The 13,128-nt window shown below is 49.6% G+C and overlaps 1 protein-coding gene across 7 annotated transcripts in view; it reads right to left on the reverse strand.

The window, feature by feature from the left end:
* Positions 1 to 13,128, reverse strand: part of Itsn1 (intersectin 1) — a 178,681-nt gene that overhangs the window by 34,415 nt on the left and 131,138 nt on the right. For 6 of the 7 annotated variants that reach the window (XM_052158677.1, XM_052158676.1, XM_052158681.1 and 3 more), the window contains 2 exons: positions 11,591 to 11,708; positions 9,932 to 10,123 (listed from right to left, as the gene is read on the reverse strand). In XM_052158677.1, coding sequence (XP_052014637.1) covers positions 9,932 to 10,123; positions 11,591 to 11,708 — 310 coding nt within the window. Of the gene's footprint in view, positions 1 to 8,067; positions 9,554 to 9,931; positions 10,124 to 11,590; positions 11,709 to 13,128 lie in introns of those variants that run through there. The other variant, XM_052158683.1, reaches the window with a different exon arrangement.

The following is a 13,128-nucleotide window of genomic DNA, read 5'->3' on the forward strand; positions in this document are numbered from 1 at the left end:
TGTACATAAACCTCTGGTGTCCATTCGCATAAGGTTTCTTCTTAAAAGGACATCTGGCACACTGCTTCATACACCTCAGAGTAGGATCCACTCTGAAGGTCCCAGGGTGACATTGAAATACATCTTTGAAGACGCTATCTCCAAGTTCAGTCACATCCTGTGGTCTTCAGGATTAGAGCTTTGACCTATAGACCCTAGGAGACCTGGTTCAGGCCACATCAGCAGGGAAGCTCCAGAGAGAGAGAAGAAGCTCAGATGCCCAGGATAGAGAGGAACAAGAGAGGACAGCTCTACAGCTGTCCAAGAGCATGGGGCATGAGGCTCTGTCTCCACGGCTGCTCAGCTGAACACAGCTCAGGGCTGGCCACTTGGGCACTCATCCAAAATGTCTTGACAGCTATGACAGCACTCTGTGCCTGAAAGGCTACCTGCACCTCAAAGCCCACGGAAGCTCTGCTGTTCTGTTCCTGGGGCCTCTGGAGGGTCACGTGAGGCCACACTTTCCCAACTGACCACACTACCCGCCACCTCATTTGATGGCTGGAGCAGCAGAGTCCAGAAAGCTTTGTTTACTTTCTCTAACAGAGATGCTTGCTGGAAACAGGACCATAAAAGAATCCTCCCATGTTCCCAGGAGGCCCGCCATCTTTTCTTCCATCACTCCCTGTAAGGTCTATTTGAGGACAATCTTGGTCTTGGAGTTCAGGCTTCCTGGAGCTGGCTGCAGTAAGTCTGAGTCAAGGCAATGAGTCTTCTCAAAATAAACTAACAAACAAACAAAAGCAACCCCCCTGGGGCTGGAGAGGTGGCTCGGCAGTTAAGTTTGGTCCCCAGCATCTCCATTTTGGTGGCTTATAACCACCTATAACTCAAGCTCCAGGGGATCCATCGCCTTCTTCTCTACAGGCACCATCTACATATACATGGCACACATACATACACACAAATAGAAATAAAATCTAAATAAGAGACTGTTGACTGACCAGTCCACAAGAGGCTGTGTGGTGGGGAAGTATACTTCTTAACTCTGAGGCAATGGCTTCAGAGGGGTCTGGCAACACCCTGGTTCTTGACATACTGACTCCAGCAGAACACAAAAGACACCTCCAACCCAAGACATCTCCTGTCCGTGTCAGCAGCTACAGGATCCACCCAGGGATGTGTCTGTGAGGCCACCACATTCATGGGGGAGACTAAATACCAAATATGCACAGGACCAAGTAGTATGAACATTAGTTAAGTGATCATAAGGATGGAGAACACTTCCTGGTTTAGGGCCTTTCCATAAAAAACGAACTTTTTTCAACTATGCCGCTGTCCCCAGTGCGGGCTTCTCTGCCACGCGCAGTGAAGAGAATGACAGGTGGTCGAAGTCACGGCCTGACTACACTGTAGAACAAGGGGAGAGAGTGAAGACAAAGGGCTGCCGCCAACACCTACGCCTCCTCTGCAGCCCCAAGAGCAAGGGCCCATGGGAAATATGCAAATGTGCTCATTGGACTGTGGCTTACAACCAATAAGAGATGGGGATCCTACCTTATGTCCTCCCTACCTATGATCCCCCCTAATACGGGGATCCTACAAGGAGGGCACCATTGCTATTGACCGTGGTTGTCCTGGTGACTCGCCCACTGTTGTGGTTCAGAGAGAGAAGCCAGCGTCTCACCTGTGTTAAGCACAAGCTCTCCCACTGAGCCACAACCCTAGCTCCTCTGCAGATACTAGTTTTATTTCATTTTCCTTTCTTCCTTCTTTCCTTCCTTCTTTCCTTTCTCCTTCCTTCCTTCCTTTCTCCCTCCCTCCCTCCCTCCTTCCTTCTCTCCCTCCCTCTTAAATAAAGCCTTATGTATCCCAGGCTGGCCTGGAATTATCTATTCTGAGGGTAAACTTGAACTTCTCATCCCTCTGCCTCTACATCCCAGATGCTGAAATTACAGATGTAGATCACCAAACCTGCTTATGTGGAGCTGAGGCTTGAACCCAGGACGCCTCCAGCTAAGCTATATTCCCAGACCAGTTTATTCACTTTTGACAGTATGTCATTATAAGCCCAGACTGACCCCAAAATCATAATCCTCCTGTCTTAGACTCCCCAGTGCCGGGACAACAGGCATATACCACACACCAGATTCTCTGTGGAGTACTTGATGGGCATGCTAGGCTATCCCTGCCTGCAAGGAACTCAGTCAGTTGGGGATGAGAATATCTTACAGTTTGCATGTCCCCTTCCATACACACACACACACACACACACACACACACACACACACACACACACCAAAGGCTCACGTGTGCTCAGTCCTGGATAGGTGGGTGGGTGAGGAGGGAACCAGATATCTCTCAACTCATGGTGGAGACACAATCTGCTAGCATTCCTCAGAGGCTCTGGAGACACAGCAGGTGGGCTTGGTTGGAGGAGGATGACTGGAGGTGTGCCTTGGCAGGTATCTGGTCCCTGACCTCTTCCCATCACTGTTTCTAAGCCTGCCTTACCACATGTCCCTGCTGCCACGGTGCTCTGTGTCACCAAAGGCCCAGAGCCACGGAGCAAGCTGAGCACACCCTATCTGAGAACGTATGGCCCAACAAGACTCTCTTCCTTGTGAGGTCCTCAGGGCCCTGTCAAGGCGACAACATGTCTGACTTACCCAGTGTCCACATGCGTACGTATTGACCTCCAGGTCTCCTTGTCATTTTGTGTGAAAGGACTTCATGACCAGGAAACATGGTAGGGAGGGTGGCAGGGAACAGGAGAGGGACCGGTTGGGGCAGGACATGTGTTCCTGGAGTGTGCCAATGGCTTAAACTTAAGGCAAAAATTCCAGGAAGTGTGTGTGGAAGAAGATATAGGGACAACGGAAGATTTGGGGCTGGGTAAGACCACACAGGCAAGGTAGAGCCAGCTGACTGAAGATTCTGTAGACACAAGTACCCACATACCACCTCCCGACTAGAAGATGGCACATGGGAGCCCAAGGAGGAAATGGTGATCAAGGTCTGAGTCTGGGATATCACCATGTCCCTCCCACCTGTCCCTTCCCCCTGATGCAGGCCCCAAACACTGCTACATGCAGCTCTGACCCTTGCCGTTGCAGGATGGAGAAGTCTACTATTAGATTAAATTGTATCAGAGTAGTGTTCCTGCATTCAGCACCTTGGGCTCATGGCTGCAGCCAGGGATGAAAATTTAGAAACCACAACTGTTTTGGAGAGGACTCCCAGGGCATCCCCTGCAAATGGCGCTGGATTTCAGTCCACCCTATCAGTTCAAAAGCAGGAATCGTACCAGCCTGTGTTCCAATGCTCACAGCCACCTGGTAGGGTCTATCATATCCTCTTCCCCCCTCTCTCTTTCTCTCTCTCTCTCTCTCTCTCTCTCTCTCTCTCTCTCTCTCTCTCTCTCTCTCTCTCTCTCTCTCTCTGTGTGTGTGTGTAAAAGGAGATGGGAAACTGGGGCAGGGCAGACTTCTGAAGCCTTTGCTGTAGCAAGAGCGACAAGGAGGGGGTATTGGCAGGTAGATTTTCTTCTGTCCTTTGAGGACAGGCTGGGGTGAAGGTTCCCATTAGACAGTGGGGCTTGGTTGGTTACTGAGGGAGAGAGAGTACAGCTATGCAGGGCTTCCCATGAGGCTATGGACTCCAAGGCAATGTCCTAGACAGTCAATATCCCTGCTTGCCTTTGTCTGCTCTGCTGGGGAAGGCAATGTCCTAGACAGCCAATATCCCTGCTTGCCTTTGTCTGCTCTGCTGGGGCCTGCCTGTGTCCCGCTCTGTTCAGCAAACAGATCAGAGGCAGCCAAGGCCTGTTCTGTGAGGGGTGTCTGGGTGCATGCAGCAGGGTGCTGGGGCAATGTGCTATTGGGAGCATAAGTGGTGTGGTGCAGCTGCTCTCGGGAGCACATGTCTCTGGTCAGGCCTGCATGCCTAGCGAGGGCAGGGAGCAAACATTCCATTCTTTGTTGGCAGGACAGGAGGCCACAGGAGGCTGTGATGAGAAACCCAGGGCCAGTGACTTAACACATCTGTGACAGGTTTATTGCCTGCAAGGGCCTGCCAACAGTCTGTCCGTGCTTGTGGTATTTAAAAGCCTTACACATTCCATTTCTCTGGTTGGGCGCCCCACTGTCAGTCAGCCCTGTGAAAGGCAGCTTGCATTGGTGGTGTGCTGGAGAGGCGCTGGGTTGAGACAGTGTCAGCACTGTCCAAGCCTGTGGGACAGATGCTCCAAAGGCTTCCATGCAGGTGAGCCCCCTGCTGCCAGAAAGGAGCAGCTAGGATTGGTTTGCAAAGTTGCAGACTCCTATGACTGCTTCAGGGAGCTCTCATCCTCTCTAAAATCTCTCCTCTGTAAAGCACCAGCTGATGAATCTTAAAATGCACCGCAAGACAGTAAGCTGGAAGGCCCAGGGTGGGCTTGCAGGATGCTTACTGAGCAGCCATAACTCATTTGTCCCCCAAGAACAGCTCATTACGTATGTACTGCCAGTGTTTGTAGCTCTCAAGTACATAGAGTTTAAATAATGTGCTCAAGACCACAAAGTAGGCAAAGGAGCAAAGCTGGGATTCGAACCCATGCTCTAAACAGTCATCCTAAAATAATACCAACGCTACCAAGGACCAAGGGTACAGCTATGCTGATTTCCCCAGAGCCCACTATTAAATCACATATAAGTAGTGTTCCTATATTTGGCACCATGGTCTTCTGGCTGCAGCTAGGAATGAAATTTTAGAAGCCATAGTTGGCCCAGAGTGAAGGTATCTGGGACACGCCTGTCTTTGGGAAACCGGGCTAAGGTTGGAGTAGGCTAGGGTGGATCCCCCCAACCCTGGTGACAGCCAGCAATAATTCTGTGCAGTCCCAGCTAGGGGTGTGGCTCTGGCAGACAGGAATGCTCTTTTCAAATGGAACTACTAGAAAGACAGTCGGCACAGCACCGGAAGGCCACCTTGAGCCTACCCTAGCTGCCCAGTGTCTTCCCTGCCAAGTGTGTCCAGGTTCTAAGAACTCAGTACTGTCAAATATTCTTCGGGGACATCTCTGTCCCTCTCCCCCACACCTGTCCTCTGCTTCCTTAGAATGTGGCCTGGCTCAGTGGGCAAGGATGGTGGAGATGAAGGGGCAGCATGGGGCATTGGGGGGGCGGTAAGGGAAGGAAGCAGGGGTCAGAAGCATACAGCTAGGATGTACACTGGTAGGTCACTAAGCCAAGTTCTTTCCCAGGAAGGGCTGGAGAACCAGGGAGAACGGAGTGTCTGGCCTTGACACACTGGGTTAGGTGAAGGGAGGGACCCAGATTTTTTTTGTGCCCTGCAGCATGATGGGTCAAGGAGATATGAAACCCGCAAAGGTCAGCTTACAGGGCAATCTTCTAGACAGTCCTATCTGCTTCCAACTGTACCGACCTCCCGGTCCACCCTAGGGTAAACACAAGCCACAGATAAATACACTCAGGTCATGTCCTCGACGCCTATGCGTGGCACACACACAGACCATGGACACCACAGAGCAGCAGGCAGCATATAGGAGGTAGTGTGCTGTGTAGACGCAACACATACTGGTTTTAAAGCCAATGGTCTTATCTAAGAAACACAGACGTTGTTTTAGTGAATTCAAACTTTAAAAAAAAAATGCCTGGCAGCTTTCAATATGAATAGAACCTTCAAGAAGCAACAGACTGGCTGAAACAAGCCATCCAGCTTTCCCAGGTTTTCATCTGAAACGGGTTCAAGGAAACAGAGGATAAGGAGAAATCTTCACACAATGGTATTGGAACCTTGGAATTTATCGCTAGTTTATAGTTTTTAATTTATTATTTCTTTTTTAAAAGTATTTTATGTGTGTGGGTGCTTTACCTGCATGTATGTCTGTTTGGGCACCACTACACTGGGACTGTGAGCTGCAGACAGCTGTGAGCTGCCATGTGGGTGCTGGGAATCGAACCTGGATCATTTGGAAGAACAGCCAGTGCTCTTAACTGCTGAGCCATCTCTCCAGCCCTACTATCCTGTCTCTTACCAGATCCAAAATTATCAGATACTTTTAATTTTCCTATGCATTTACTGTGTGTGTGTGTGACTGACTTTCAATGTAGCTTCTAGAACAGTTAGTTTCTCTTGGAATATTTGGGGTCCAAAAAGAATAAACAGATTAATTTATAATTTTCCATGTCGAGGAAGCAGGGCTGTTGGGATGTGAGTGTGAAGCACCCCAGGGACATAGCCTTAGCTTCAGCTGGGCTGACACGGGCTGGACACCAGGACTCCTGGGAAGCTTGCCCCTAAAGGGAGCGAAGTAGTGTGACTTCTTGGTTGTTCCGAAGGGTGATGTGCTGTGTCAAGAACCTGGAGTCAGGTGCACTCTGCAGTTGTTTGATCTGTTCATACCAAGGGCAGTTTGGAGTGCTTAAACCTGTCACATGTCGGGACAGGGGTAAACCATCTGAAATTGCCGTTTTGGCAGGGCATGGTGGCTACTCAGCAGAGGGATTTTTACACACACACACACACACACACACACACACACACACACACACCTCAGAGTAAATGTAAAAAACAAACAAACAAACAAACAAAATCTAAACACGCCTCTGCAAAAATCAATCCCAACTGTAGTATCTTTAAAGTCTGAGGGACACTTTCTGTTTATCCAAATTTGAAAGGAGAGAACTAGAGGATAACCAAGACAGTTTGAAAACCGAGCAGTTGCGGGAGACTCTGCACCAGACACAGGAGACAAGCTTACAGAATGAGCACATCTCCTTAGCAGTAGTTATCAGCAAGGCAGTCTCAGTAGCCGTATGTGAAGAGAGCACTTGGGCCAGGATAACTGTGTGAACTTTAGCTATAGTGGCCAGTAGGGTGAGGCCAGGCTTTCTCAGCTTAGCACTGGCTACACGGGAACGGACCACACTGTGATCTGTGCTGCGCCTTGTAGGACCCACGTGTCTACCTACAGGGTGCTGTGGACTTCTGCCTAAAAGGCACAGGGTCAGATGCATTCTCTGCAGGCCACACAAATGGAAGAGATGTGAGGGAAATCTGTGCCAGCTCCCAAACCCAGAGGGAAGACGGGAGGAACCATGAGAGGAGGCTGGAGAGTTGAAGGTGAGGCGCACCATCACCCACCTTGACAACTGCTTCCCACTGCCAACCTCAACCCAACAGAAAGAGCACTGCCTTGGGGAGTGAGGCAGTCCCAGGGAGATGAACTTGACCATTGTGCGGGATGGGAGACAGGAGGGGCCCTCCCCTCCCCCCCAGGGTCTTCACCGTTCTGACATCTAGGTCCACCTCACCTGGCTCCCTCTCGACCCCTTAGGGCTCCACTTCAGTATTTCCCCCTGCATCTCCTGTGGGGGTTTCTCTCTTCGCCCTGCAGCACCCCTCCCCCCCACTGTTGGATAGCCTGCTCAGGCTACCTACGATTCGCACCCTTCTGCTGTACAGAACCGATACACGTTCCATGTTCATATGGACGTTGTTGTCTTCCTGTCCACTCCTTAGACCCCAGCAGGTCTCTCAACACCTGGTGATTTATCACCCCCTCCCAAAAACTTTCTGCTGACTCGGTAAACTGGCAATGAAGGGTGGAAAGGCCTATCAAGTGAGGTTCTCAAGGGCGGTATCAGTCACGTGTCCTTCACGGATAACTGTGCCATCCACGCGTAGGCCAGTCTGCCTCTGTAAAGGTCACCGTGTGTGCCTAGCTGATGTGATCCCGCACAACAGGGAAATATGCAAGTCTGCCTTTATCCTTTGGTAGCTACTAGTTCCTTATTATGAAAGGATTTTTGGACAATGTTTTGTGCCCTAAGCTAAATCATACTCCTGTCGATGTGTCAACAGCGTAAACTCTAAGTCCAATAAGAGAGTTGACAGCTAGGCTGGCGGGCAGACCTCCACACACAGCATTACTAAGGACCTTCCCGCTGTTTACACGGGGGCAGGAGGTCCCACCCAGGGATTATGTCTGTATTCACACAGGCAGGCCAGTGGCTGACATCTGTCTGTGTGGTGCCCCTCAGCACTGCAGGATTCCAACAGCAAGAACACAGAGACACTTCCATCTAACTTTTATAGGAAGAATTTAATTATCTATACACATAACTAATCCAAAAGGTTGTATTACAATTGTTAAAGCTGCAAGTTTATATATTTATATATTTTACATTCATATCCATGAAAACACTGAAGCCCAAGTAGACAAGGAGGGGCTGCCCGCCCTCAGCACCACACCACGCGGCTGGCCAGCGCGGCCTCTCTGGGGAGGAGCCCCGAGGGGCGTCATGTCACACTCACTACTAGGACAGCCTGACGGTGCTTCAGGCTCCCACAGCCCATTTTCTGTGCTGTCAGCAGTGGGCACCTTTTCCTTTTCTTTTCTTTCTTTCCTTTTTTCCTTTTTATTGAGAGCTTCCAACTAATATCTAAGGACAAACACGGCTTCAGCTACAGCACAAGTTAACACGCACGCAGACCAGGAGCGCCATTTCATATTAATCTGTAGAAACTCCACAGTCTAGTTAAAAAATGTAAACACCAGAAATTAATTGCAGGGAGACTTCTATACATTCTTTCTTGTCAAGAAAATTACTTGTTCAAGATATTCCATAAAAAGCAACTGGAATAAAACTTCACGTAACAGAGGCTAGGCCGGTGGGTACTGATGACTGTAACCACCTGGGCAGTGGCATCTTACGGTTTATGGTATGAAGACACGCCAGGTTAAAAACTCAACAAAACACCGGCACAACTAGGTACATCCGAGACCAAAGGGAAGCACGGTGCTTCCTCAGGTGGCTACCGGGTCACTGTGCAAAACAAAATCAATGCAGTTGCTGAGAGCATTGCACACGGTGGAGGACTGCCATGGGACAGCTACTTCTTCAGCACAGATGTGACATGCGCGACAGGTACATGTGATGGGCACAAACAAGTGTGACACCTTCCATGTAGTCAGGCTTGGTCTACATACACATCTTCAAGACAGGTACACCCAGCTCCTCTGTGCTCTACGGCAGGGGAAGCCCCAAGCTACACAATGTGGTTGGTAACACTGGACAAACGGCAAAGATACATCAAGTCTCAGGTTTACGGACGCCCGGAACAGTGTTTAATTGTCCATGCAGCATTCCTTGATAGTGGGTCTTTTTGCAAAACCAAAATAGCAAAGAAGTAATTGATTGATTTTTATTAAAAGGCTAAAATACACATTTAAAAATAATCTTAAAACTATTGAAAGCGCCCGTGTGAAGGCGGGGCCGTCAGTCTGAGTGACCTGGAAAGCCACAAAAGGACCCACCACCCTGTGCAGTTCTGCAGTTTGCTTCTGCCTCTGCACGCAGTGACTCAGACATTTCGATCACATGCAACTAGGGTCAAATGAGGTAAACTGCTCTGCAGTGAGTTCTTCTACTCAGAAGGCATAGGTGATCATGCTGCAAGTCACATGATCAAGGCTGCATCTCCCATCATCCCTCTGGGCAGTGATATGGGATAGTGGGTCTCTTTGAGGACTTTCAAGCCTGAGGGGGGGATGGACAACATATGATTCCTAGAAAAAGGAGGAAAACAACACATAAGCAAAACAAAACAATGAGCAAAACCCAAGCTAGGAAAATGAGTCAGGCATGTACACAGCATGGTGCCAAAATGATTCAAAAAATAACAAAAACAGGAAAAGAAAAAGGAGGAGGAAGGGAGGGGAGGGGGAGGAGGGGGAGACATGCTACAGAAAGAATGAAAATTTAAAACAAAAACAAAAACCCCACGAGATAGTTTTGCATCACAGAAGGTCTTCAAAGAGACTGTTGCGAATGCAGCAGTGGTCTGCGTTAGGTTCTGCGAACCAAGCTTGGCAGAATCAGAGCAATGCTGCATGTCTCACGGAGGAAACCAGAGAGGAGAGGAGGCGGGCCGCCAGGGCACTTACATTGCTGGCTGGGGTCCGTGTCTGCGGTGAGCTTCACGTAATTGGATGGGAAGAGCCCGACCTGCCCGCTGACCTCTCCTTTCCACCAGTCCGGGTCCTCCTTGCTGAGGACGTTGATGACCTGGCCTTTGCTGAAGGCCAGCTCGTCGTCGTTCTGGGCCACGTAGTCGTACATCCCGATCACCTGGCACACTGCAAAGACATGGCTGGGTGAGCATGTGCCGACCGTGGGGCACTGCAGGAGCTGCACACTCCTGCATGGGTTTTCCCCTTCAGAACGGGGAAGAGTGAGATAGACAGGGGACCCAAAGGGGCTTCTTGTGGTGTGGGCGACAGAGGAAAAGGAAGGACTGAATTCTAAGACGACAGCAATGTTTTTACACCGTCTTACATGTTGTAACATCTCCCCATCATGGTACTTGCCAGAGGTTAGCGGGATCGGCACCCAGAGCACACCCGAAGGACAGAGTGCCGACTCTGAAGCTCTGGCCATACCACCCAGTCCCCACTGCATAGCGCAGACAGCCAGGGGCCACAACACTTGACTGTCTTTAGTTTCTTCTTGTGATGTTGAGGATTGAGCCCAGGGCCGCATGCACACGACACAAGTGCACTCTAGCGCTGAGCTTGCAGTCTGGGCCTGGCCTCTCTACGGATGGAATGAAGCTACCACCTGACCTTCTCATGCTTACGCCTCAGGGAGAAGTTAAGCCAGCGCTGAAAGAGGTGACTCTGCTGTCTTCCTGTCTCAGAGATGACTACACTCGATTTTCCTTGTCTCTTTTTCTTTCAACTGCACAACAGGTTGGCCTACCCTGACTGCCTGGCATCTTTATTAACCAACCATTCTCTAACTCTCCAGCTAGGGAATAGACTCACTTCTACAGATGGCGCGGGGCTTCCACCATCGGGAGGGGCTATGCACTGACAGGAGAGAGCTCTGCTACATCTCCCCAGGGGCAGCAGATGGACCCCACCCCACAGCCTACACAAGGCCTCAGCTCATGCAAAGAGGACCAGCTGGGGATCAGGGGTCAGACACATATATAGGTCCTGACGTTTCTTGTAGGGACAGCAAGTTTAAAGCTGGTTTCAGAAGGATGCACAACACACATCCAATCACACGGTGATGTTGGACCCAAAGTTTCATGCTCTTCGCAGGGGCCTAAAAAACTAAAACAGAAATCTGCTCCTATCCTGAACTCTGAGTAGGTCATTGACTCCCTGCTTTACATCAGAAAGCAGGCAAGCCAGGCAACTGAAGCCCTCTGCCTTTGTCCACCCTCGAGGAAAACACACAGAACATCCTGCCTGCTCAGTGAGCCCCTCTGTCCCCAGCAAATGACACAGAGAAGCTATTTCGGTCTCTTATAGTATGACCAGCAGACCCCACGGCTCCAGCTCTTGACCTACTGAGACCCCAGCAGTTTATTTTCAAGGCTCTTTCTGTTGCCTAGCCCAATGGCCCAGATCCCAGTGTAAATATCGAGAGGGAAATCAAGAGAAAAACTTGGCTTTCCTGCCATAGTGCTCCCACCTGCTCCAGCAGAGTCCAACAAGGCCTCTGTGGTGCTCAGCAAAGAAAGGCCACGGAAAGCAAGTCTGAGTGCTAATAAGCAAGCGTGAAAACAACAGGAGACTTTCCAGCACACGTCTTACCTGCTGGCTGCACTGTGGTCTTGGGTAGCTCAGTTGGGGTGATTTTGCTTGTTCCGGGGCTTAGAAGTTTGACATAATTTGCTGGGAACCACCCTATCTGGCGTTTTTTCCCTCGAGCCTAAGAAGAAAATAATAATGTTTTTATAAACATCAAAACCCATCTCTCTCTCTCTCTCTCTCTCTCTCTCTCTCTCTCTCTCTCTCTCTCTCTCTCTCTCTCTCTCTCTCTCTCTCAAGATTTATTTATTATATGTAAGGACACTGTAGCTGTCTTCAGACACTCCAGAAGAGGGAGTCAGATCCCATTACTGATGATTGTGAGCCACCATGTGGTTGCTGGGATTTGAACTCAGGACCTGCGGAAGAGCAGTCAGTGCTCTTAACCGCTGAGCCATCTCACCAGTCCCAAAGCCTATCTTTCTTAGAGTTTGCTTTATTGCAGGGCACTGTGCACTGCTTACACTGGGCTGAGAGACAAAGGATTTTAACTGTCACAGAAATCACACGCCCGGGTTCCATTCACAGTGCAGCAGCCATTGGTCCGCAGAGCCTGGGATGCTCCCCAGGGCTGGATTCTAGATCACACATTCAGAATACTCTATGGTGTGGCTGAAACAGAGAACGAAGGGCTGGAGGGGTGGCTCAGGTGCAGAGCACAGGCTCTTCCAGAGGACCTAATGTCAATCCTAGCCCCCAAAGGCAGCTTAAAACTGTCTGTAAATCCAGTTCTTCTGGCTTCCACAGCCACCAGGCCTGCAAACGTTGCATAGACATACATTCAGGCAATACCCATACAAATAAAATTAAAATTATTTTTTAAAAAAGCTAGAAAACAAAGCCGGGCGTGGTGATGCACACCTGTAACCCCAGCACTTGGGAGGCAGAGGCAGGCGGATTTCTGAGTTCGAGGCCAGCCTGGTCTACAGAGTGAGTTCTAGGACAGCCAGGACCACACAGAGAAACCCTGTCTCGAAAAACAAAACAAAACAAAACAAAACAAAACAAAAAACAAAACAAAACAAAACAAAACAAAAAAAGCTAGAAAATCAGTTAGCATTTTCCTGCTAGACTCAGGTGATGCAGACGTTCTGGTTAAATGTCTTGAGTTGGTTCAGGAAGAGCCAGGCACCTCGGGAGTCTCTGTCTTGGACAGCTCTAAAGGCAACAATCTTGCCACTCTGACTTTGAGATGGCTACACTGAACTTGAGCTCCATGTGACGCCAGACAATGCCCAGCATCTACAGAATGCAGACGCTCACCTCAATGCTGTTTCAGAGGCCACGGGGCTCACAGACGGCAGCAGGACCTTCAGTGTCTTAATGTCATAGCTCTGGCCACTTTCTACAGCCCTGTTCACTAGTTTATTTTAATCTTATTTGGCCCAAGATACTGAGCATTTGTATGATATCAGAAAAGTTATAAGACATGGGGCCTATGATGAACATAGACTATCCTTGTCTATTTATACCGCCAGGAGAAAGAACACCACGTGGATGCACACTTGCACGTGCGTGTGTGTATATGTACACACACACAC

Source organism: Apodemus sylvaticus, chromosome 15 (assembly GCF_947179515.1).
Source record: "Apodemus sylvaticus chromosome 15, mApoSyl1.1, whole genome shotgun sequence".
Taxonomy (NCBI): Eukaryota; Metazoa; Chordata; class Mammalia; order Rodentia; family Muridae; genus Apodemus; species Apodemus sylvaticus.